The sequence below is a fragment of the Hakea prostrata genome, chromosome 6 (genome assembly GCF_041222555.1).
Source record: "Hakea prostrata isolate BN-2017 chromosome 6, UWA_Hpros_2, whole genome shotgun sequence".
Taxonomy (NCBI): Eukaryota; Viridiplantae; Streptophyta; class Magnoliopsida; order Proteales; family Proteaceae; genus Hakea; species Hakea prostrata.
In genome coordinates this window covers 14273162-14299571 of record NC_142605.1, presented here as the reverse complement: position 1 = coordinate 14299571, position 26410 = coordinate 14273162, and the positions used below count along the sequence as shown (strand labels likewise).

General features: G+C 38.7%; 1 protein-coding gene across 1 annotated transcript in view; it reads left to right on the top strand.

The window, feature by feature from the left end:
• The first annotated feature begins 3937 nt into the window (after positions 1–3937).
• Positions 3938–26410, top strand: part of B73 (molybdopterin biosynthesis CNX1 protein / molybdenum cofactor biosynthesis enzyme CNX1 (CNX1)) — a 36538-nt gene continuing 14065 nt past the window's right edge. The window contains exons 1-9 of the mRNA XM_089158390.1: positions 3938–4290; positions 5048–5174; positions 10606–10736; positions 12347–12448; positions 12529–12612; positions 12793–13020; positions 14307–14497; positions 14735–14839; positions 14957–15262. Of these exons, the coding sequence (XP_089014516.1) occupies positions 4138–4290; positions 5048–5174; positions 10606–10736; positions 12347–12448; positions 12529–12612; positions 12793–13020; positions 14307–14497; positions 14735–14839; positions 14957–15262 (1427 nt within the window). The 5' untranslated portion in view covers positions 3938–4137. The remainder of the gene's footprint in view (positions 4291–5047; positions 5175–10605; positions 10737–12346; positions 12449–12528; positions 12613–12792; positions 13021–14306; positions 14498–14734; positions 14840–14956; positions 15263–26410) is intronic.

Sequence of the window (26410 nt, the reverse complement as noted above, 5' to 3'; positions counted from 1 at the left end):
CCTTTGAGAAGCCCCTGCACAACTCAACTTAGTACTAGAGAGCGAGTAGCTACAACAACAGTGGGAGTAATCAACTTATGGGGTCTTTTTGAAATGCAAGACCTTAACAAAATTCAAGCATTTCCAGTGAAGATAATGGGCTGAAGGGTTACCATCAAGCGAGGCATTGGTGAAGAGAATAGTCCCAGTTGATCTAATTCCCCTCAGTGTTCATGTGAAACCCAGCCCCAACCTTGACCCGGAAACCCTGTTGTTTGTAGGTCCGACAACCCGAAGTGAGGCAAGAAGTCAGCTTTGGGCCATTTCAGTAGAAGACTTGGTGGCTGGATTGAAATCCTTGAGTGTTGATGTCAGTGTTCCATTTATGGAAACTGCACCCTGTTGAAGATCCGATTAGTTGATGGACTTGGAGTGCTCTCTATATTGGTTCGAAGGCATTTATACCTACTAGGTATGTCACTTTAGGTGTGTGCAAAACCCCTTGATGTTTGGACTTGATCTGAGCCTTCAATTCCTTGTTTTGAAGTTGCTGTTCTGATTGGTCGACTCATTGGTTGACTGGACCAGTTGACCAATCAATCGACTAATTGATTCTGTTTTTGTAAATTAGGTCGTGGCTACTCTATTTAAGTCTAATCTCAGGATACTCCACCTCATCTGCCTCCTAAGCCTCTAGAACGAGTTAGAACTCCATTCTAATCAATTCCCCTGCATCCTTGGCTGATATCTCGCAAGAACTCAAGTGATCTTCATCCTCCTGCATCAAAGGTATGTTTATGATCTCTTTTCTTTTCTTCAACCTTGTTCTTGATTGAGATCAGGAAGGAGATGCTGCATTCTTGCAACCATCTATTCCATGATCTCATTCTATTCCTTGAGATTTTTGATCATTGTCATGATCTCAACCCTAGCCGAATTAACCCTTGAAACCCTAACCCTTGTATGATCTTTCTGGAAACCTTTTTGTAACCTCCCATGCGAGGGAAACCTCATGGGAAATATTTATGCTAATCTAAATTTGATATTCTATAATTCTTCTTATTGTAATTGGCCAACAATGTACTTCCCTTTCATCCTGTGATCTCAACCTTTCATGAGAGCCAAAAAGGGTAAAACCCTAATTTCTTGGATATATGTCATTGACCCTGTTAATAGCCAATTAATGTGTTTTCCTTACAAGAATTGTATCCTATCATCCTCTAATTCTTTATCCTTGATCATACTGTGTTTTCTTCATGATCCATGATTTAACCTAATTAGGTTAACTTTTTGGTTCCTGAGTTGTGACTTGGAAACTTGATTTGATTGGTGGTTTGATGTCCTCTATATACTAAGATGTTGCCATTGTAGTTTCCCCCTTATTTTGTACCCTTTTGAACCACCAAATTCGGATTCTTGAAGGCCATTGTCTCTGTTGGTTGACTCATCGGTCGACTGGGGCAGTAGACCAATCAATCGACCAATGAGTACAGCAACCTCATTACTGGTCTATTTTGATTGATTTGATATCTTTCCTTCTATGTATCTTTCCTAACATGTTGTATATACTTGTTTAAGACTTTCTTCTCAGGTTTAGTCAAGGTCTTACTTGATTCCCTAAGTTCCTTTACTAGTTAGAAGGTAAGGACAGTTATTCTTTAATTACATAGATCGCATACTCTCTGGTTTCTACCTTATGAAACTATGAGTTTACCTACTGTTGTTATACTTTATATTTCTGATTTACTACTGTGAGAACAGTAGCACTTGCTTATGTTTTCTTTTTATTATTTAAGCTTATGTGAATTGCTTATTGCTATATTGTTTAACGATTAGATCATGACTGTATACTCTCTTGTATATGATGAAATGTTGATTGTGTATGTCATGTCTGATCTGATATTGTGTCTGATTAAGTATGATTTGGGATTGTGAGGTGTCCTTTTGACACTTTTGTCCTTGGGCATTATTGGAAATAGTATGGGATGTTTTCGGGGTTGCCCATCGACGCTTTCCAGAATTATTGATTGTCATACCTAGGACTGTCTAGTAGTGTTTGGCTAGGATGTCCCTGTTATATCAGACCCAAATCGGAAGGGTATTGAGACCGAACGACTCGTGGCAGCAATGGGGATTTACGGGCGCTCAAGACCGGTAACCAACCCGTGAGAGGACGGGAATCACATTGTGGGGGCCATGTATTGGAGGGTTGCATATGGCTAGACTTGGGCTCATGGGTGCTCGAGACCGGTGAGTTATATCCGTGAAGGGACATGAGCGCTTCCAGTTTACCATATGTGGATAACCAATAGGGTTGATGAGTCTGTAGTCTGGGACTATTAGGACTCTAGTGGAAAGGATACCGGAAAGGATCCCGAGAGGGGAGGAATGGAAGTATCTGGACCTGCGTGATGTAATTGAGTAGATGACTTGCATTGGGCTAGGTTTTTACCCTGACATGCACCGGTACTTATACCAAATGGTTATGTGAGAGAGTGTTGACTTAACCCCCAGCCATGGAATGTCCGAGAGGGATGCCGGACCCACTACCAACAGGAGCCGTATGCGAGACCTACCCAAAGAAGTACGATGCAATGACTTAAAGCATATTTGCCAATAGAGACCAGCATACATAGAGTTTAGATGCATACATACATTATTTGTTTCATACTGCATTGCATCTTGTTATATTCTGCCACATGTTATTTATGTTGTTAGGGATTAACTACCTTACTGAGTTTCTTCGAAACTCATTCCTTTTTGTACATTGTTTTGTTAGACTATCCCACATGTACTGATTTCTATGACGGACAGTACGATGAAGCGTACTATACGCAAGGTGTTGGCGACCATCAAGATTACTCTGATGATCCCTCAGTTGATCAAGTTTCGTACTATGATTAAAGGCAACGTGGAATTGGAACATCTCCGTTGGATTGATGAAGTCCACTATTTTGAAGATGTCATCTATAGGATAGAAGACTCTTAGTTTAGTTGTCTTTTTTTATTTTCTTTCGTTTCAGTTGTTATTCCTTTTAGACTTATACTACGTTTCACTGTATTTGTGGAGGGAGTTTCCGCCTCTCTCTACTTCTTTTGATATCTTCGGATATCTGGTATCATTTTCCGCACTCTGATTATATTGTTTATTCATTTCTTGTTTTGAACCTTGTTTATAATATTAAACCTTGATTAATTCCTATTTATGATTATGTTATTGAATATGTGGGAGAATGATTTCCTCGATACTTGATCTTCGGGGCTGTGAATCACACTCTCGGGTATGCCAGTTAGGGTACCGACTGGGACGATATGACAGTTCATCTCCTATGGAAGATATTAGTCACATTCTATTGGGATGTGAATTTGTCCAAGCAGTTGATTTGCAAGTCCATTGAGAGTTATGTTCCACCGAGGTCCACAACACCACAAATACATGAGCAGCGAAGGCTAGGTGACCGTAGTAGTTTCAGAATCGGCCCAATTCACTACACTGACCATGGGAGAGGCCTAGGCCATCAGAAGTAGTCTTCTCCATGCCATGGACAAAGGTGGATAGGATTGAGGTGCAGTTAGATTGTTCGGGTACTGTTCAGCTAATTAGGATCTCACATGGCTGTTAACTTTAGATTGCGGCAAACAAGGCTAAATGGCATCACTCCATTCCTTGGCTTGTAGAGCTTTTTTCTTTCTCATCCTTGCCTTAGCCGTTGACTAAACTGATATGTTTAAAATAAATAAATAAGTAATATATATATATTATACCATCATTGTCATAAGTCATAACCATAATAATAATAATAATAATAATAATAATAATAATAATAATAATAATAATAATGACAAATGATAATAATAAATAATTAAAAAATCCAGTAGGTAACTTGGGGGTCGGCATTGAAAATTCAGTAAACTCATGGGTGGCAATGATAATTTCCCTTTTTTTAAAACGTTTGTCTGGTGAGGGCGTTGGCCGGTTAAGCGAGGAGACGACTGCCACAGCACTCCAACACTACGACAAACAGCCTTCGAACCCACCAGTGGAGTTGTAGTGTCTGGGTTTTCTGTTGGGCTGGTGCCACGAAATCTCACCTTCGAACTCTCCCTGTTCTCTACTATCTAAATAATTCAACTCATAAACCGAAGCATTGTGGCGCAATGATTTCAGTGAACGAAGCGCTTAAAATTGTTCTTAGCACAGCTCAGCGCCTAGAACCCATTACGGTGCCACTTGAAGAAGCGCTTGGCAAAGTTCTGGCAGAGGATATCCGAGCTTCTGATCCTTTACCTCCTTATCGAGCTTCAGTGAAGGTATATAAGCGGAAGCTGATCTCTCAATTCATTCAATGGTCAATCTTTTTCGTACTTATCTCAATCTCATTGCCCTGGAATCCCGAATTAATTTTGCTGATTCACGTATGTGTACTCGGGGAGTTTTTTTTTTATTCTCCCTGGTGGGTACTTTTATTGGGTTGCCTTTGGTTCTGAGAGCACGAGAGCGCAATGGGTTTAAGGAGATTCCTGCAGCATATATAGTGTTTTAGTTGCAGGATATCTCACGTTAGCTTTACTAGACTTCATAGGGAGTATCTATGGAACTAAGTTGTTACCAATTGTTGATTGCTATCTGAAAATTGATACTTACTCATTTCTCAATTCATTACATGTTCAATGGCATCAATACTAACCTGAACAAATTACTCCAGGACTGCGGTTGCTGACTCTTTTTTTTGGTTGGGGGGGGGTGGTGGTGGTGGTTTGGGGTTTTAGTGGGTTGACTGTAGTTATGAGAGCAAGAGATTATTATAGGTTTTAATTTAATGTGGGGAAAATCGTTCTCTCTTTTTGTGGTAATAAAGAACAAAATTCTTCTCTGTTTACCAATGAAAAAAATCTTGGGAAAAAATTGTGGCAAAGCAGGATTCAAAAGTATGAAAACTTTCCATTTTCTATGGAAAGCCATTTCATCTTTGATGTGATGGTTAGTGCTATGTTATCAGGACTTCTAGTTGAACCACAAAGTCTAGCCATATATTAAATTGACAATATCTAAGTTTGAATACTGCAGGATGGTTATGCAGTTGTTGCATCGGATGGACCTGGTGAATATCCCATAATTACTGAATCAAGAGCAGGGAATGATGCAGCCAATGTGAAAGTTGTTTCTGGAACAGTTGCATATATAACAACTGGAGGCAAGTTTATGTATGCTTGATTTCAATTTCTTATCTCAAAAAGTTGTGATCAAAGTGAATCTTCATGTCAGTATGTGTTGGCATTTTAGCCTCTTGGGTTGGGACTATGCTGAAAAGTTTCATCCAATTGTCTGGATGGGGATCTTGTGTACCTTTCCCAATTCATTAAGTGGGTTATTCCATTGATCACTATTACTAGTTTTTGTCCCCTCAAATCAGTTTTTTCCCTTTGAAATGAAGTAGCATGGTTTCTTTGATTTACCCACAGTTTCCATTTCGTTGTATGATTGATTCCTAATTTCCTATCACTGAAAATAAAGTCAACTGAATGATTTGATTAGTTTCCTTTCTGTTATTCTGCAGCATTTCATGTCTTTGCCATTGTAGTCTGTGACCATCATTCTTGGGATGGGGAGGGGGATCCATAGTGCATTAATAATGATTAACAGGCACAAACAACCGATAGGAGTATCATCCAGAAAATGGGAATATACCACGGTGGATATTATACATAAAAGGGTGAGAAGGGGAGAGAAAACAGGGGAAAAGGGTAGGTAGGGACATAGGAATTGAGAGAGATAAACTAGAAAGGTAGGTTGGCCTTACAGATGATTACATGACATCTTGGCTTCTTAGGACTTAGAAGGTAACTCATGTGAACACAAGGAACCCCCCTAGCGGCTAAAAGCTCAAGTGGGGCCCAATGATGGCTCCAAGAAATCACCGCAACTTGGCCGAACTCTTACTTGGGGGTAATTTGCTCATTTTAGCCCCACGTTTATTTCTGAAAATTAATTTTAGGATTTTCCAGAATATTGGTTGAGTCCAGTTTAATAAGTTGAGTCAAGTTTGGTGTTGCTTAAGAGCCCAATTTGATTTAAAGTAAGTTGCTTTAGTCTTAAGTTATCTAATTAGCATGTGCTTAAAAGGATAACTAAAGTGTGTTAGAGAGATTCCTATCTAAGGGTTGTAATCTCGTAGTAATTTGATTCCCCTTTTAAGTATTTGGATAAAAGTTCAGTCCTATATGTAATGGGACCCTATTAGTAAGGAGATCCCAATTTGAGTCAGTCTTTATTTTCATGCTATAAATAGCCTTTTCATGTAAGTTATTTTCAGGTTGGATTGATTAATGAATTAAGTGTTTTGCCAAGGTGGCAGGGTTCCTTCGAGGGGGACCCTATGCTTGTTTATTGAGGCTTCTATGTTTCAAGCATTCGAGTCTTCAATCAATTTCAAGCAAGCATTCATCTTCCAAAAGCCAAGCATTCAATCTCCAAGCCATCAAGTAAGTACAGCAGCCCATCCCTACCTTCCCTCCCTGTCCACAGCCCCTTCCCATCCCTCTCCTTGGTCCACGCAACCCTAGGAAACCCTCCCTTCACTACCGTAGCATCTCTGCCCCCTTCCCCTTTGTTCTAGGCCTTAGAAACCCTCCCCACCCCCATCGCATACAACTTCTGTTTGCAATATAATTCAGATATGGTTAACAGTCTCAGCAGGCTCTGAACCCCATTAGAAACCCTAAAACCCTTCCCTCTTTCGCTGGAACCTCCTGGGCTAAGCCCTAAGTCTAGGGAATTACAAAGTTACCCTTTGCCCCAGACCTGGTTTACATCAGTAACCCCCCATATATATATATATATAGATATGAGTTTTCAATTTTTGTCTCAGTAATGGAGAATAATAGCTAGCTAAAGAGTACAAGCCATTATAATTACCATGTGCCCACCTCTAAGTAACCCACCTCATGTTTGCCACTATTAGATAACTTCTGTCTACTCTCTAACTTCCTAGAATACTCCCTATTAATATTGATAACTGCCATACATGTCATGCTACTCCTTCAACCACATGGCATGCTAGGAAGCAGATGTGCCATGCACATAACAGGATATCCTTCCCATGAGTTCATGTAGAGCAACAAAAATGATTCTTTAGCTACATAGCAACCAAACTATTACAGACTCTGGGAATATAACAAATGTAGCAGAGTGTTCCCTCACAATTAGGCTGATCATCATCCTCCTGTTTGCTAGCATTTGATCTCCTCGCCTTGAAAATATTGTTAATGAAGTGAAAGTTTGACTGTTCAAAAATTGTTAAATTTCTGGCCGTTCATGTAAACTGTGTATGAATAGAGCTGCGTTTTTCTGAATTCTGTTGATTGTGCTTTGCTGCTGCGACCATGCTGCTTTGCTGCTCTTAAATCGCTTTAGAGTTCACTAAATACTGTAGGTGTAGCTTTGGTTCCAGTGCCAGGGTATAGGTTTAGTTTTACCGTTCAGAATTTTCTTTTCCCTTTGTAAGGAAAGGATGCAAAACAATAAATAGCACCCAGCTGATTCACTTCTTGAATTTCCTTCTTCCCATGGGAGGGAAGCATGAGTATGGCCGTGTCTAATTGGTTGGAAAATGACCCCTTTGATCTATGCATTCTGATGATCACAAATATTTATAAGCCTATTATTTTGAGTGATTGTAAGGAGTTGGTAACAGATATGACACATGAAGAAAGATGGCTGAATACGTGGCAACAAATTAAGAAAGACATTAGAATCCAGTGATAAACGGGAAAAGTCAATTCAAGAATCCTGTAATGGATATGAAAGATCACGTCAAAGATCTTCATGTCAAACAAGGAAAAACAACCTTGAAGACCTCATACATCTAGAGTGTATCAAAAAGCTGAACATCATCATCAATGAACAAGACCTTCCACATAGACTAGGACAACTGTCATGATGTTGTATGTAATTCCCAACTCACACTTAAAAGTTAGGAGGGCCCACACATGTGCATTTATGGTCCAAAAACTTGGAAATTGACCCTATAGTCAAAGTTGACCAAATGGATGTGTTAGTCGATGTACCTGTTGACCAATAGGCAAGGCATCATTCAGCAACAGAGTCAGTGGCCCATTCGTTTGCACTATTGCCCAATTGGTCCACCTACGTGGTAGTAATTGATATTTGTGATTCAAAATTATCCCTGCTTTTGACTATAAAGGCCTTAGTGACCCCCTAATGATTATCGTTAGTAGAATCATTAACCAAATTCACCTCTTGAGTTCAGTTGCTCTCATTGAAGAGTCACTTGTGAAGAACTCAAGGCTCTATCTTCTCACTTCCTTTTAAGTTTTATTAAGAGGAAAAGCTATTAAAGGAGACCATTGCTGCATCAAGTGTGCACGTATATCATTAGCATCAGACACTTAAAGGGTAATGTGCCTCACTCTTTAATAGGTATCTCTATCTTTACATTTTAAATAATTGGTTGTATACTTAGTTTCTAGAGTGGATTTTGACTAAGTACGAGGAATCTCTCATCCTTAAGTGATGGGGTACTCTTGTGTAGAAGCAAGATTTGTAATTTTTCTCTTGTCCTCTAACAAGAAGTGCATAAGGGTGTTGTTTCCCCACCTACAGTGCAAAGGGGGATCACTAGTAGGAATCTCTATAAGTTTAGAGAGGAGTGGATGCAGACTCGGTTGAGTTGAACCTTTGTAAATCTTGTGTTGCTTGTGGTTGAATTGCTCTCTTTTTAATTTCCGCACTTGTTGCTATAGTATCAAAAAAGAAGCAACTAACTATTAGTCCAACCTATTCACCACCTTTATAGGTTGATTTAAATAAATATTTTTTTACCATGAGCCCCCTCCATTTCTATATGAAACATGCCCCCCCCCCCGGCGGGGGGGGCGCAAAACCACCATATCAAAACCTTACAAAGACCACCTCTACAATTAACACTGTTAGTGACCTGTTAATCTGAAATGTGATTTTATATTTTTACACTCACTTTATAAAACCATTTTGGATATTTTAGGATTGCACCAAGTGGAAGAACTTTGATCTGATGGTCCCAATTAATGCAATGAGGTATACTTGTAAACTGTAATTTTGACTTTCTTATTTTACATTCAAGGATTTGAAAATTCCAAATTTACAAAATCGAGTCCTTGGCTGAAACTCGATGAAAGCCCCATTCTCAACCCTAGTTTGTAGCTGCGTGATCAAAAAGAAGAAAAACAATCTGGCCGCCAAAATGCTGAAAGGGTATCTGTATCTCCATGGTTCTAACCACAGGAGAGGAGAAGGTTAGACAAGAGTTAAGACACATGAAACCGAATCATCTTTTTTGATGAACATCGAGAAATTTCAGCTTTTGGTCTTGCTCTAAATTTTGGGGAAAATTGCATGGTTAGTTTTAATCCAAAGCACTTCTCTTATTCGTTAACATCAAGAATCCAGCTCTTGCATCTTTCTAATGAACATATTTATCGTATTGGCAAACTGTGTTGACTTCCGAGTCCAAATTTAAGTCTTAGCTATATGGGACGGCTAGATGGTTTAATATGGTGGTAGCTTTAGACTTAAATGGATCAGGTTAATCAGCTTGTGCTTTATGGGCCATTAAGAAACGCTAGGTTTTTGTCCTGCTGTTTTCTCTCTGTGCTTGTGTGCATTGACATGACTATGCTGAAGATAATCCCAATGTTGATTATTCTACCGTTTGACTTCTTTTCATCATTTGGAAACTCAAAGAACCCTATGTGGGAGTTTTTCCTTTGGTTTGAAGGTTGAACCTTAATTTACAAGTTCATTGCAGATAAATTTTATTCAGAGGGTCTAATAGATGCTCACTTGACCTGTTGTCTAGCCCTTTATAGAAGGGTGGCTTCGGCCTGTTTGTTGTATTTGTTGTTGAATACTACATTCTTTTGGAGGGTCTGTTTGGTATTCTCCAAACTAGGGTTCTCTTGCACAGCTTGGGAATGGGGCTTTCATCGAGTTTCAGCCAAGGGCTTGATTTTGTAACTTTGATATTTTTAAAACCCTTGAATTTAAAATAAAAAAAAAAAAATCATAATCACAGGTATATCCTGCCTTTTTTATTAGGAACATTAGTTCGAAGTCCTACATGGCACAATGTTGACGGCCCATATGACCGCCAAAGGTAATATGGTCTTGTCAAAATCTCAATTTGAATTTTAATGGTCTCATGTAAATGGTCACTAACGATGTTAAGTGTGGAAGGGGGTCTTTGTAAGGTATTGATTTTGGGGAAGGTGTGCCGTACTGCCGTGTTTTCAATGGAAACAAAGGGGGGTCATGTGAAAATTTCTTAAATAAATTATTAATAGAATGATAAGATTCTGGTTTAAAGACTCGTTTTTTGGTTGAAAAGTTTTAAGGAGTTGAAGTAGGTGATAATCCATCTTCACAGGTCTTGATAATAAGGATTAGCTCCAGTTAGCTTCTCGCATTGCTCTAAGAAACAAATCTATAAAACAAAGCTTGTTCTTTACAAGTTCCAGTACAATCAATTTTTTTTTTCTTTTCAAGATAATGAAGACTGTCAAACCTTTTGCAACAGCCAATTTAAAAAAATTATGTTGTGCTTACTTTTTCTTTTTCTTCCTTCTCAGGACCAATACCCGATGGTGCTGATGCTGTTATTCAGGTTGAGGACACTGAAAATGTAGAAGATGGTCCAGGTGAAGCAAAGCGAGTGAAAATATTGAAGCAAGCAGTCCACGGCCAGGACATCCGTCCAGTGGTACAACTTGGTTGCTTTATAAAGTCTATATTGGTGATAGTATTAGCATTGACTGCTACTTTTTTGAAATAGTTCATATCATTTTACAATCTATAACATTTTTAGAGCCTGTGGTGATTATAGTAATAAAAGTGGCGTACTGATACTCATACAAGAGGAGACATTAATGGAAGTTCCAGCTTTTGAAGTTATTTGTAGTTTCTACAAATAGAAAATGTTGGATATCTATGAATAGATCATAAAATGTGCTCTAACTGGTGGAGTCTATGTAAGAAGGGTTCTTTACAGACTAGTCACCTTATTTTCTAATTTTCCATTTTCACCTTTTTCCTCCTGAGGGATGTGCATGTAATTCCTTTGCTTACCATTAGTGAAGTAATTTAGGTGTGGTGGAGACAATAAACATTCAACCTTCTTAATTTAGGTGTGGTGGAGACAATAAACATTCAACCTTCTTCATCTTTGTTCTTTAAATATCAAACTTGGTATCAAAACACACTCTGTTGGTTGTTGGTTTGACAGTTTGAGTTTTCTTCTTGTTCCTTCAACTCTCTCTCTCTCTCTCTCTCTCTGTGGAACCCTAGGTTACAAAGGGGTTCCAACTTCCAAGGAAGTGATTCTTATTTGAAGTCTCTGAACAGATCTTGTGAAGCGTCATTTGGTTAAAAAAAAAAAATCTTGTAAAGAGCATAAATGGAGGCCACGGTGAGTCAGTGACACCAAAGGAGCACTTCTTTTGTGGAAATAGGCATTTGAAACCTATTTCAACCAAATCTAGTCCTGGCCATGCTACCATCAACCTAATTTGAAAAGTTTTTCTTTCTCCTTGACTCAGCCAGAGTTGCAGTTAAAAGTTACTCCTTTGGACTGCTTTATGGTGTTCTTTAACCTTTCCATGGTCTTGCTTCATGCTTCTATGTGATGTAGCCTCAATTGAATGAGGACCAGTTCTTTCACCAACTCATATGGGGACCAAGAAAGGGTTTCTTGAAATTTTAGTTTATGGGATATGGGGTGGATTATGGATATGACCTCAATTGGATTTAAACTAGTGGCTATATTTCCCTGGTTGGATTAATTGGTATGCAGGAATATGGTTGAGAGTTCTCCGACTGTGACTGAAACAGGGAAACAAAATTATTACTAGGTTACTGTTCATGTCAAGAATAACTCCAGAGTTTTTATTGGAATTACAACTTAGACCAATGATTGAAATAAACCAATGGATAGGGTAACTAAAAATTTAAGCCTTTTAAATCTAGAGCCAGAATTTTGTAGGTATAGGGATTCCTGCCTACAGCTGAGACTGTTTTGAGCAGCTTAACTGCATCAAAGAGTAACTGAGGCAATGTCTAACTCAGCCTTCTCACTGTATATATCAAGGGACCTGCATGATGATGAAGTCAAATGTTTCTACTACACTTAGGGGTTTTCTATGTTGACACCAAATCAAACTTGTTGATTGCTAGATACCTTTAACATATCTTCTTATTCAATATTGTTGTTCAATCATGTAGGACATGTAAGATGTTACCAGCTTAACTGTGCTCATTTTCTCTCTGATCTTTTCTTTCCAATTGTGATTTAAAATTTAAGATTTTGCTGGTCAGGGTTGTGACATTGAAAAAAATGCTGTAGTACTGAGGTCTGGGGAACTAGTAGGTGCTTCTGAAATTGGCCTACTGGCTGCTGTAGGCGTAATGATGGTGAAGGTGATGTCGTGTCTTCCTTTCCACCTTTTCATCTTTTGATTCGAAGTCTGAACGAGCTAAGGAATCAATGAAATTTGCAGGTATATCCTCGTCCAACAGTTGCTGTACTTTCCACAGGGGATGAGGTTGTAGAACCAACCACAATCAATCTTGGTCGGGGCCAGGTATTGATGTTCGTAATGCAACTGTGAATTTGATTATTCTGTGTACCAGATGCATTCTTTTTCAAAAATTGTTTAAATGAACAGCAAGTTGAATTCCCATAAAGCATTTTTGGATCGATGAATCTAAACACTCTAAGGCACACCATAACCTTAGTATCTTGATTTTGTCATTTATTGCAGATCAGGGACTCCAACCGTGCTATGTTGCTGGCAGCTGCAATGCAACAGCATTGCAGAGTTGTCGACCTTGGTATTGCTCGTGATGATGAACAACATCTTGAAGGAATCTTGGACAGTGCCATTTCTGCTGGAATTGATATCCTTTTAACTTCTGGAGGTGTTTCCATGGGGGACAGGGATTTCGTCAAGCCTTTGTTGGAAAGAAAAGGGACTGTGCACTTCAACAAGGTAGTCTGATGGTTCATTGTACTTCCTTCGTGTCTCTCAGCACTTCTTTATTCGATCTCTCCTCCAATAATCCTTTAGGTCAGAAATAGGTAGAGTGAGAGCATTGCTTTAACTATTATATTGATTTTTAAGGTTTTTCACATGCACCCCATAGGTTTTGAACCCTATTACATCCCCCTCTGTCCGCCCCCACCCAAAATTTAAAAAAAAAAAAAAAAAAAAAAACGAAAAGAAAAGAAGCATTTTCCCCTTCCAAACCTAACTGTTGATTGACTGTTAGTTGTTAGGAATAAAAGACAGTTTTACCCCTTTACGTAATTAACTAAAAATAGTGGTAGGTGAAATACCACTAATACCCTTATCTTCTTCTTTTCTTCCCCAAATGAATTTGGCAGCCCCTAAAATGGAGCTTGAGCCATATCCAGTGAAAGGGATCAATTCCAGCAGACTCATTCATCCAACCCCCCCCCCTCCAAAAAAAAAAAGTTTAGAAAACTCTACTTGCACGGTTGGTCTCATGTTGATAATCCTAGAGCAAAGATTTCACAAAATGAGGAAAATAAACTGGTATGAAATAAATCAATCAAACAAGAAAAATATATATCCCTGTCGTAAAATCTGTGACAAAACAAATTTGAAAGAATATTATCAGATGATTCAGATCTAGATCTAAATCAATGTAATGTAATCTGCAGGGGCTGATAAACATATATCAAATATGAGAGATCCTATTCCAAGTTTCCAACAATGCTGATACCATACATAAAGATCGGGAGAGATTTCAACATCAAATCTCTAACTTGCATGTTCAGGCAAAATTGCTGTAAAGAATTGAAGGACAACATTTGCATATAACATCTCTAGAACCTAATAGGATGGATAAGTTAAACAAGAGAACAAACCTTTAACTGCAGCAAAAGAGAATAGATAGCCTCTCTAAAAGCTCTCAACAACGCAAGGAATTGGTCACATAACATGGCCCTTTGAAAACTTTTTTTATAACTAGCAGCTGAGCTTCAACAGAGAATGTTTTTGTAATTTAGATCCTATTCTAAAAGGTGCATGTAATTTGCATTTTTTAGGGGCACATGTAATAGGGTTCAAACCAGTGTGGGTACATGTAACGTATATGGCTATATGCTTTCCTAGGCTTGAGCTTGTAGCTCAAATTGTAACACCCAACCTTTCCACCATGAATTTTGGGTTTGAACCCAGCTTATCTAACAAAGATACAGAACTATTCATATTATTTCGTTGTGCTTATTCCGAGTTGGTTCTTTGTTCAGGTTCTCATGAAACCCGGGAAACCTTTGACATTTGCAGAGGTTGTTGTAAAATCAGGACAGGAGAAGACAGTTAGGAAGATTCTGGCATTTGGTCTACCTGGAAATCCTGTGAGCTGCTTGGTTTGTTTCCATATCTTCGCCGTCCCTGCCATTCGTCTTCTTGCCGGATGGTCAAGCCCTCACCATTTGAGGTTTCTGAAATTTGCTTGGTGACACCAACTATTTCCTCCATTCAATTGCTATTCCCTAAGTTTTGTAATTGAATACTTTTATCTCCAAAAAATAGTATGGGATTGAACTTTCTATTGTGTGTTTGATGTATATTTGCAGCACATGTTGTTTCTTGGCATGCTTAATAGTCACATCTCCTTGTTACATTTCTTTATATAATGGTGATTTTTGACCTTACTCTATTGCTCATTGAACAGAGTACATACTCGTATTTCACAGCCTATTAAGACGGATGCAGTTAGACCAGAGTTTCACCGTGCCATTATTAGATGGAAGGTTAATGATGGTTCTGGAAATCCAGGGTAGGAACTAGATCTCTTCATTGTAGATATGTATGTTGAACAATGTGTATCTTTTTTTTAAAATTATTGCTGAAGATAATTTGTTGGACATCCTTATGTGGCTTTTTATGGTTACAGTTTTGTTGCTGAAAGTACTGGTCATCAGATGAGTAGCAGGCTTCTAAGTATGAAATCTGCAAATGCATTGTTAGAGTTGCCAGCTACAGGCACTATGCTTTCTGCTGGAACTTCTGTATCGGCTATTGTTATTTCTGATTTGAGCAATTTTCCTGTGAGTGAGAATTCATTCTCAGTGGATCTGAATTCTTCTTCACAAAGAATCTCATCACATAAAAATAATGTTGAATCTCAAGATGCTGGGTTTAAAGTGGCTGTTCTTACTGTGAGTGATACTGTTGCATCAGGTGGGGGACCTGATAGAAGGTAAGCTAGTTCTTGTTTTGTCTTTATTGGATCTTATCTCCATCTGAAAATTTTCACTTTTCATGCCATTGCTAGCAATTATTGAATTATCCCGCACAAGTGGTCAATCCTCTCCTTCCATATTTGTAATTGACAGATTATTTCATCTTTTGATTGATCATATCTCTGTGAATCTGTCTGAATTTTTCGGTTCTGTTTCTCTGTAACTTTCTAATCCTCGTAATAGTTATCAAAAGAAATTTAATTTTCTATTTATTCGAATTACTTAGAAATGTTGAAATGTCTGTCATGATGCTAATGAATATACCAGTTTGTCCTTCTAAATTTTTGCATAATTTTAATGTTGGTGAAAGCATTAACTGGTTGTTATTCCATGTCACTAAATGTAGCACGGAATGCAGCTTATCCAAATTGGCAGTTCCCAGTTTGCCACCTTACTGGAAGTTGTGTAATAGGGGTACTTCATTCTAATGTTGGTTTGTAACATCTCAAGTTGTGCTTTCGATTAATTTTTCTTCTTTTTAACCTCCCTAGGGAGGTTAATGTGATTTCCTTTTACTTCAAGTAATGAATATGGGCATGTTCTTGCTTCTCTCAATTTACACTCGTCCAACTCTTCTCTCTTCCTTACTCCATCTCCTTTCACTTTGTCAACCTTTGGTCTCTTTGTATTGCTGATCCTAACTGTTTTTAACTTGGTATAAGAGCTTGGTTTGAGAGTTGACCAAGTTCTTCTTTGTCACCTCTCTTTGAAACCCTACAAAAGAAGAGGGGGTTCTTTGGAATTGCCTAGGGCTGCTTCTTCAAACCCGTAGGCTTCTCCTCTCATTTGGGAATGGTTTTATAACCAAACCTTCTTCATCTTGGCTGGTCAGGCATGGCCTGCTCTGTCTTTCTTCCTTGAATGTAACTTATCTTTGTCAACAGGGAAGAATGATTGGTCATATTTTTGGGTGTGACAGGTCTGAAACCTACGTCTGAAAGAGGCCTGTGATGTGTTCTTTGGGTTAAAATTATGCTTGTTTTTGCTTGATCATTTTTTTCTTGGGTTGAGTGTTGTCCTCATGGCTATTACCTTTCTTGTTGCACATGTATCGCGTGCTCTGTTTTCTTCCTTGGATGTTCTTATCTTTATGAACGAGGATGATTGACTACTATGAGATGATTGGTTTTATATTTGGTTGTGACTGCTCTGAAAGCTAAGTCTGAGGGAGGCCTGCAATCTTTGGCTTAAAAATGTTCTGGTTGCTATGGTTGATTATTTTTCTTTTCCGGATTTTGTATTCTTCCAAATTACCTGGTGTATGCCTAGTTTTATGGTTACAGGTAGTTGTGGAGGGCTGCCCATGAATCCCAGCAAAGATACAGGTTGCTCTAGAACTTTTAGGGTATTCTGTAGCTCTAGAAAACCTGCTGTAACACTTAACTGAGGTCTGAATTTTAACCATGGTTGTCAAAGCTTCCTGCCTAGGCATGCCTTGGCAGCCGCCTAGGCGCCTAGGCCCATCTTTGGGTCAAGGCAACTTGGTGTCACCTTGATTTTTGTTGCCCTCTATCACCTTGCCTTGCCTTGTTGCCTTGATAACCATGATTTTAATGAAAACTAGAAAAACTATGGTTTGGGGGCAGGGATTTGGCTAGGGTGTGAAAGGGGCTGTACTTGCTGCCTTCAAATGTTCAGACCTTATTCTAATGATTCTAGAACACAAGGGAGGGTCTGAATAGCAATAGAGCTAGGTTTCGGAAATTTGAAATAAGTTACAGAAAATTCAGAGAAAGATGAAGTGCAGGAAAGATTTAAACCTTGGAAAACGAGGCTTACTTGGGGAAGTAACAGTAGGGAAAACACCTAAGGGTGGTGCAATCCTAAGGGAAGAAGAAAAGGAAGTTAGGGGGCTGGGGATAGGGAGATACAGGGATTGGGGTTCTAGGGCTGCTGTGGGGAAGAAGAAGGGGTGGGGAGACCTGCAGATGCTAAGGGGAGTGGGGAAGGGCAGGGAAGAGTCATGGGGTTGAGGGGTAGGGGCTAGAGGGTGCTACAGGGGAAGTGGGGGCTGCTGTTGTGTTACGGCAGCAAGGGGGAGGGGACATTGGAGGTGCGCAGGACAGGAGAGGGGCAGGGGAGGGGAGGCTTGTGTGGATAGGGAAAAAGAGGGGAAAGGGGCTGGGGTGCTCTCTTACTTGTTAGGAGGTTTTGTAGATGACTAATGGCTGCTGGTTGTAATTGAAAACTCTTCAAAATCTGCTCGTGGCCCTCCCCTAGAGAATCGCGACCTTGTGTTCCATAAGACACTTAATTTTAGACAATCAAACTTGAAACTTACAAAGAAATAATAGGCCTATTTATAGCCTACTATAAGATTTTCACACTAAGTGGGAATCCTTAACAGACAAGGATCCTACCACCTAACTTGAACTCTTGCATTCATCCAAAAAAAAAAAAAACTTGAACTCTTGATTTGGAATCTAAATAACTAAAGACAGATGCTGAAATAAGACTTTAGGTTAAATAAACAAATTCCTGAATTCTTTTTTTTATTAGATCTAAGGCGCATGTGCTAAATTTAAGATCAGCAAAGACTCAACTGACTCATAACAAACTCAATTTAAGAAATAAAACCAGTAGGACTGTAGATGGAACTAGGAAAGAGGGCTGGAAATGCCCTAATTACCCCTACCAGGGGGTTCAGCTAGTTTATGGGGGCTTCCTGGAGCCATCCAGGGGGCCTCACTTAGGGTTTCGGAAAGGGAGTCTTTGTGTTCACATTGTTAGAAAACAAGCTTTAAATAATCAAAACAACAGCTGAACTTGAACAAAGAAAAGAGAGATGAAGAACTAGTAGAAAAGGCTTGTGATTCTTGCTTAAAAGTCTAGAATCACAGAGCACTTTTATTTATAGCTTCTAATGAATCTAATACAACTTGAGAGACAAGTAATTGTCCTCTAGAAAAAGGAAACAAAATATTACAGTTTTAGTAACTTCCTAACTCCTAAAATAGAAAGTTCTGAAAATAGAAACTACCACCAAAATAGAAACTATACTTTCTAAAAACTCCCAAAACTTATGTAGCAAGACTCCCACATTAGAAATAGAAAATATAATAAAAACAATAGCATAATATTGTTCATGTGAACAGTAACGTGAACAGTAAAAGCTGTTTTTATTGTTCACGTGAACAGTAAAACTACCAAAGTTACATATACTTCAACACTCCCCCTCAAGCTGGAGTGTACACAAAGAAAACTTCAGCTTGCACAATAAGAATAAACTTGAAAAGTAGCACCAATCTTGAATCGTGTAGCAATGGCAGATGTTGATAAACACTGAGAAAACTTCACCCAGGAGATAATCAACACCGACTTAAAAAAAACTTTAATTCTTCCTTGCAATAGAACCATCCAATATTGAGAACAATTGACAATTTTGAAGACGAACAAAGTTCATAAGTATAGCAGAATCAAAGACACTATCCATATAATGCCGATAATAGGGAGAAATATCCACACTAAATCTTCAAAATTGTAACTCCAAAGTCCATATAAATGCTTCACAAGAACGCAAGTAGTAGGTAGGCAAAAGGCATTATCCACGTAATGCCAGTAGCAGGGAGAAATATCCACACTAAATCTTCAAAATTGCAACTCCAATGTCCATATAAATGCTTCACAAGAAGGCAAGTAACAGGTAAAGTATGGGTAGGTCAAAGACAATATTGATTACTGTGGAACCAAGTAGGTAAGGTAAAAAAAACAGTATGGGTTACTGCGGATCAAGTAGGTAAGGTAAAAGACAGTATGGGTTACTATGGACCAAGTAGGTAAGGTAGAAAACAGTATGGGTTACTGCGGACCAAGTAGGTAAGGTAAAGGACAGTATGGGTTACTGTGGACCCAGAGGTAAGGTAGAAAACAGTATGGGTTACTGCGGACCAAGTAGGTAAGGTAAAGGACAGTATGGGTTACTGCAGACCAAGTAGGTAAGGTAGTATGGGTAACTATAGATCAAGTAGGTAGGTAAAAGGGCAATATAGGTAAAGATAGGCAATGATATTGTTGTAGAATGCCATAAGTTGAGGGCAAAGATAAGTTGAGGGCAAAGATCTTCACTAATAATATCCATCAGCACATCTTGAGTAGATATAGAATAAGGTACCATTCTCCCCCTCACGTGTAGCATTACACGTGGACAATTAATGATGACCAGTGACAAGCATCTTAAAAGTATGAGCATAAAAGAAACCCAAGAAGGAAAAGTAGCAGCCACAGAGCAATGTATTATTTACCAATAAAGCTGATCAAGCAGTAGAAAATCGTCTCACAGGACAAAGTCTTGTTCACCAAGGGGGGAAAAAAATTCTGGACCACCGCTAACCCTTAGGCATGAGCAAATTAGATCAGGAAAATATATATTGAACCAGTTTGGAATCTTAAAATTGCAGTAGTCGTTGCAGCAATCCACTCAGAAGTGCAATAACAGTAGTTGCAGTAGCAAATAATATCAGATCTCAGACCATAGCAACAACCTCTTGCTAGATTTAAAATTTTAAAAGATCTTGATATGAAGGAAAAGTAGTCCTCTAGGTTTTTGTAGAAGTTTTAGATAAAAAGAAGGCTAAACTTGATTCTGAAATAAACAACGGAAGCAGTAATAAAGCAAGAAGGTAGCAGCAGAATTTTTCAGAAGAGAGAAACTCAATGAAACAAGGGTACTAGTATACGACTTGCAACTAAACTTATAGCACAAACAATGGAAGACAATACTTAGGTCTTGCAATCCGAATTATGGGCATATCTTTGCAAGAATCAAGAGGAATCCCAAGACATCAGTATAGTGTAGATTGAACTTCAGATTTGCACACAAAAAAAGGGTAGTAGCAGCCTCAATTGAATCAAATAGATAGACATATCCCCAGAAAGCTTAGGGCCTTTTTGTAGTATTAATACATAGATACTTGGTGCTTCAAAAGTTAAAGAAGAAGGACAGCCATTCACAATTACTGCAGCGAAGGTTGGGGCTACCCTAGATAAGAAAAAGGAAAAAAAAAAAAAAACTGGGCAGACAAGAGAGAGAAAACAGTCCCTAGGTTGATTAAACTTGCTCTGATGCCATGTTAGAAAACAAGCTTTAAATAATCAAAACAACAGCTGAACTTGAACAAAGAAAAGAGAGATGAAGAACTAGTAGAAGAGGCTTGTGATTCTTGCTTAAAAGTCTAGAATCACAGAGCACTTTTATTTATAGTTTCTAATGAATCTAATACAACTTGAGAGACAAGTAATTGTCCTCTAGAAAAAGGAAACAAAATATTACAGTTTTAGTAACTTCCTAACTCCTAAAATAGAAAGTTCTGAAAATAGAAACTATACTTTCTAAAAACTCCCAAAACTTATGTAGCAAGACTCCCACATTAGAAATAGAAAATATATTAAAAACAATAGCATAATATTGTTCACGTGAACAGTAAAACTACCAAAGTTACATATACTTCAACACACATCATTACCTTTTCTTGGAGGTTTCCTCTTCTGCTTGGTGTGTTGCCAACATGTCAAGATAATGGTTTGAAATCTCGTGAGATTTTGAAAATCTTGGCCATCTCGACCTTGGTGAGATGAAAAATAGTTTGAAACAGTTGACTAAATCTCAGCAAAGTCTCCCCTAAATTCTTATTTCTATAAATAGAAAAACAGTATTATTCATTAGCCTTAGGTTTTAAGCAAGATAACATCTGTCATGATGCCGAATCCCAGATGATGGATGTTGAATATCAGAAATTCGGTGAAATTTTGCAAAATTTCAAGGGGTAGTAAGGTGAAATTTGTAATTTTTAAATTATAATTGAGATTTGGCTACTTCTCAGTATTTTTTTCTTGCATTTTAATGGAAGTTTCAATGTTTCTTGTATATCCATGTTTAGATTTGTGAAATACATGATCTAGTTTCGTTTGCATACAATCGGGCTTGTGTGAATCAGGAAAACCACTTTGTGTTAGGTTTTAGTAAAGAGTAACATTGCCATTGTATTTATTGGCCTCAAATTAGGCTGTACACAAAAATTCAGACCCAAATACGACCGAAAAACTAATCAAAAAACTCAACCAAATTGTGTCGTGTTTTGCAAAATCTTGATATCTCGGTTGTCTTGACCTTGTCAAGACACCAAGACGAGACGAGATTATGAACATTGATCGTGGTAATGAGATCCACTTCTCCATTCCATATTGTGCACTTTTAACATATGGGGACCAACTTCCATCACTCCCTTGTTGAGTTATTATTATTGTCTCCTTTGTGATGACTATTCTTGATCACATAGAGTTTTCAATCAAGCAGAAAAGTGATGTGTATGTTGCCTCTACTAACTTCCATCAGTTGATTCATACATAGTTTAATACTCGGATCCAAATTGTTAGATCCAATAAGGGTGGTGGATGCATTATGTGGTGTTACAATAGTTTTTATTGCCCCTGGTATTCATCAGATTGCTTGTGTTGATACGCCTCAACAAAAGGAGTGGCTGAAAAAAAAGTTAGACACCTCCTTGAAGTAGCACGAAGTCTTTTGGGTGGCATGCATTTTCATTAAGTATTATGGACTGGTTCTCTTCTTATTGCTACTTATCTAATCAATCACATGCCATTCAAGTCCTTGGCTCTAAAACTCCATTGGAGTCTCTTTGTCCTCTTCTCCTACTTTTTTTAGTTCCTCCCAAGGTGCCCGGGTGTGCATGTTATGGTCATGTTAGCAATTCTCTTATATTAAGCTTGAGTGAAGGGCTCTTAAATGTGTCTTCCTTGGTTACTTCTCCAGTCCCGTGAAAATCTTCTTTCCAAAGACGTCACTTTTTCAGAGTCTGTTCCTTTTCTTCTCCCTCTACTCAGCATCCTCTATAGTTGAGCATCTTGGGAATGAAGAGGCTGTTGGTATTCCTTTTCTACCACCTTGCTTACCTCTCTGTTTGACATTGGAAAACAAAAGAAGGGACTGTTGTTGATAAGGATGACGATCCTAGTAAGGAGAAGGATTATCACATTGTGACTGTGTATAGGAGGATAAAGAGCAAGGAAAAGAAGACCTACCAAGAGCCTCCTTCAGATCCACATCTGGACTCTCTTGAGTCAAGTGACATAATTCTCCATTCTTCTAGGTTAGACCTTCCTATTTTTGTTTGGAAGGGTAAGAGGGCTTGTACTAATTCCATACCCAAGTTTGTTTGCTAGAATATTAGATCTCCTATTGTTGTAGTCTTTTCCACTTTTACAGCTTCCTCTACTATTCCAGAACACTTGGTGAAGCTATGTCTAATCCCAAATGGAATGAGTTTGTTGATCTTCATAGAGAAGGTTCTAGTTGGATGTGGATGGTTCTACACAATCAAGAACAAATCAGGGGGTACTATGGAAATAGAAACTTTAGTTAGTTGCCAAAGGCTACATCCAAGTCTATGGGATCAACTACCAATAGACTTTTGCTCCTTTTTCCAAGTATAACTCAATCAAGGATTCAAGGTTCTTCTTTCTGTAGCAGCCAATAGAGATTGGCCCTTATCAGCTCAATGTTAAGAATGCCTTTCTTGACATAACTCAATCAAGGATTTAAGGTAATCTCTGTAGCAGCCAGTAGAGATTGGCTCTTATACCAGCTCGATTTCAAGAATGCTTTTCTCCACGTTCAGTTAGAGTGGAAGTCTGCGTGTTGCCCCCCCTTGAATTCAAATCTCCTTCTGCTGAAAGGAAAGTTTGTCCTCTTCAAAAATGCACCATATCCTTAAAAATGGATTCTCCTAAAGTCCAGCTGATTACACACTATTTATCTGGAGGGACAACAATCCTATCACAGCTCTCATCGTTTATGTTGATAACATTGCTCTCACTGGGAATGATAAGGCTGGGATTGGTAGATTGAAATCCCTATCCGGCCCAACAGTTTGAAAATAATGATCGTGGTGTCCTAAGGTACTTTGTTGGAATTGACGTGTCAAGATCAAAGAGGGGCTTTTATATTTTTACCAAAAAAAGTTTCCAGCTGGAGTTGGGAGTCAGATTATGCATGGTCCCAAAACTGATGACTTGGATGCCATGTATTGCATCATAAGATACTTGAGGTGTTCTCTTGGAACAGGACTTCTCTTTGGAAGTACAACCACTTGAAGATTAACAGCTTTACGAATGCAAATTGGGCTAGGTCAATGACTGATAGAAGATCCAATCAAGCTATTGTACTTCTTTGGGAGGAAACTTGTTGATAGAATTTCATCACTTGCAATCAATCTAAGGACCAAGAGGAAACTTAGAAAGAGGAAGAAGAGTAGAAGAAGACTGAAGAAGAAGAGAAGAAGAAGGGAGAAAGCTTGCATGTATATCTTTTGGCTCTCCCCTGTTACTTTATTTATAATGTAAAATCAAGTCTTAGTTTAGGAAAGTCTCCTAAACTGAGTTACAGGAAACAGAAAAATTACATATTGCATAGAACCTCCCAAATCTATTAAAAAGAAAACTATCATAGGGAGTTTACTTGTCAACCAAGCAATAAGAAAATTAGAAACTAAATAGACAGTAACCAAAAATAGAAACTCTGATTTTTCAAAACTTGAGCACTAAGATTGCTTCTCCAAAATAAAAACTTATGCAACTTGTGCACCAAGGTTGTTGCAATTCTCAACACTTCCCCTCAAGCTGGAGTATACACAAAGAAAACTCCAGCTTGTACAATAAAAATAAACTTAAAATTAGCTAGCATAGTTGAGCATATGTAGCAATAACAGACGCCGATAGTACTTCACTTAGGAAATAACCAATAGCAACCTAAGTTAAAAATCTTAATGTCGAATGAACCACCCAAAAATGAAAATAATGAGCGGTGGAGGAGATGAACCCTATCCATAAGCAAGGTAGAAAGCGAGATCTCACCACCCTGAAAAACCAAGATCTCAGTTGAGATGTGGGGGTTTTTTTGGCGTCAACTTGGTGTCCCATCTTGGTGGGTTTTAAGGTCCAAGTTGGGCTAAAACTTGGTATTTAGCCAATTTAAGGCCTTTTAAATACATTGGTGGCCTTGGATTTGTGAGAAAATAACCTTAAATATGTCTTCTAAGTCGACTCAATGTGTGAAACTGAAATACTGTAGGATTGGGGAATGCAAGGTTAGACAACATGTAATATAGAACATTTAAGGCATATAAATGAAAGCTAGTGTATCAGCTATCAAATACATCAAAGAACTTAAATATCTTCAAAAGTTTACAACCATTAGAAGTTTTAGTAAGTCATAAATCATAATCCATAAGTCATAAGTTCGTCAGAGTACAAGTCAATTATGGAATGGGAATATGGGATCAAATCATTAATATTCAATCAAAATCCTCAGTTCTACCACCAACTCCAGCATTAGCTCCACTAGCTCCAGCACCAAGACCACCAGCTCTAGCAGCACCACGACCACAACGCACACCGGCAGCTACACTTCGGCCGTCCATCTGCATGAGGTGGGCTACCATATATTCCCTATAAGGAGTAGGGCAACACGACACATGGGTGTATCACAATACCCACCAGCCAAGTGTTGCATGCGATCCTCTGGCCTCATGGATCTTCAGGGACACCGTGTTGCCACACAACATCATTGTCCTCTATGCCTATAAATAGAAATATAAAGCCACATCACATATTCAATTGAAATCAATGGTAAGGACTTAGAGTACTACATTTATTGTATGGAAGTAACACAATTGCATATATAGAAGTCTAAAGTTTGAATATTGAAACCTGATGATTGGTTTATTGGTTGGTATCTCTCAGCATTCTCCATCAACTAATTCTGAACAGTGGCCACATACGGCTTCCAAGTCAACTCATCACTATACTATGTCACATATCGGTTTATGTGGCTCTGATATGTCTTTATGTCAGAATACTGGAGGAATAGGACTCTGAGGTAATCGTCAATCATGGGTGGGTGAAAAAGCCATTGCTGCTCTTGTTGTTCATGCTACTGCTAAATATATGGTAGGGGTTTCTAAACCATAGTCAACAACCCACCTTCACTCCCATATGTGTATTGTCTAGGTGCAACGTCTTGAGGAATAGCATGATCTGCATAAGAAGAATACCCAATGTAATCTAACTTAGTGGTGTGATCCCCGTATAAGTACTCCGATGACTACCAACTAGCCCAATTCTGCTGTTGTGAACCACTATGACTATGATCAATGCTTATGCTTCCCATATTCTATGCGAGATCCTGCATACTCGCGTCATCATTCCTCTGTCCCAGTTTGATCTGGTCTTCCTACTCCTAGTATAAGTTTGGGCAGCAGGGGAACCGTGGCCCGTATCTTGTTTTGCATGTATTAGATGACTCGGGCCTTGTGGAGATGGTGCTGACTAGCTTGCATTCCACCAGCAACACCACCAGCCTAAATGCCTCCATTACTCGAAGGTTGACTTAAAGGGATGGTATCATTGGCATCATCTGAACTCCCACTACTAAACCTCACCTCGGTTGTATCAAGTCGACCAAGTGGCTCCAAAAATGGTACACTTGGTCTTGCTGCTGCAACTACAGTAGCCTAACCCTCATTAGAAGACATGTGCTCAACCATAGCATCTAGGCCCATGGCAACAACAATAGTAGGATTCGGCTGCCCTCTTGGCCCATCCAACATTAGGCCACCCCAATCCTTAACCCACTAATATATGACATCATCCTCCTCATCCTCTCTAGGGGGCTCATGGAATATATCAGCCAACTCGATCGGTTTCTGACTTTCGTCATTTATATCATCTTGTATATGCCCTACCCTCAACCTCATGTTGTAATGCACATCCACTAAGTCCTCGAGGCTCTTACTCTCCAATCTATTCAATACCTTACTATAGATGAGTGAGAAGGTGCTCTAGTCCCTTTCGCAACCAAAGGATGAGCAAGTTTGTGAGAGGACCTTAATTGTTATGTCCTTGAGATTTGGCAAACTAGATCCACATAACACCCACCAGTCAATTGCATAACCAAATATAAGAATGCATTAGGCAAGTCTCCTAATACTTAATACTTATATAACCTATAGGTTATAGTCTTATGGACTTATCACTTATAGTAATGAACTACTTACTAGGATTAGTTTTATGCCAAGTTGCAACCGCAAAAG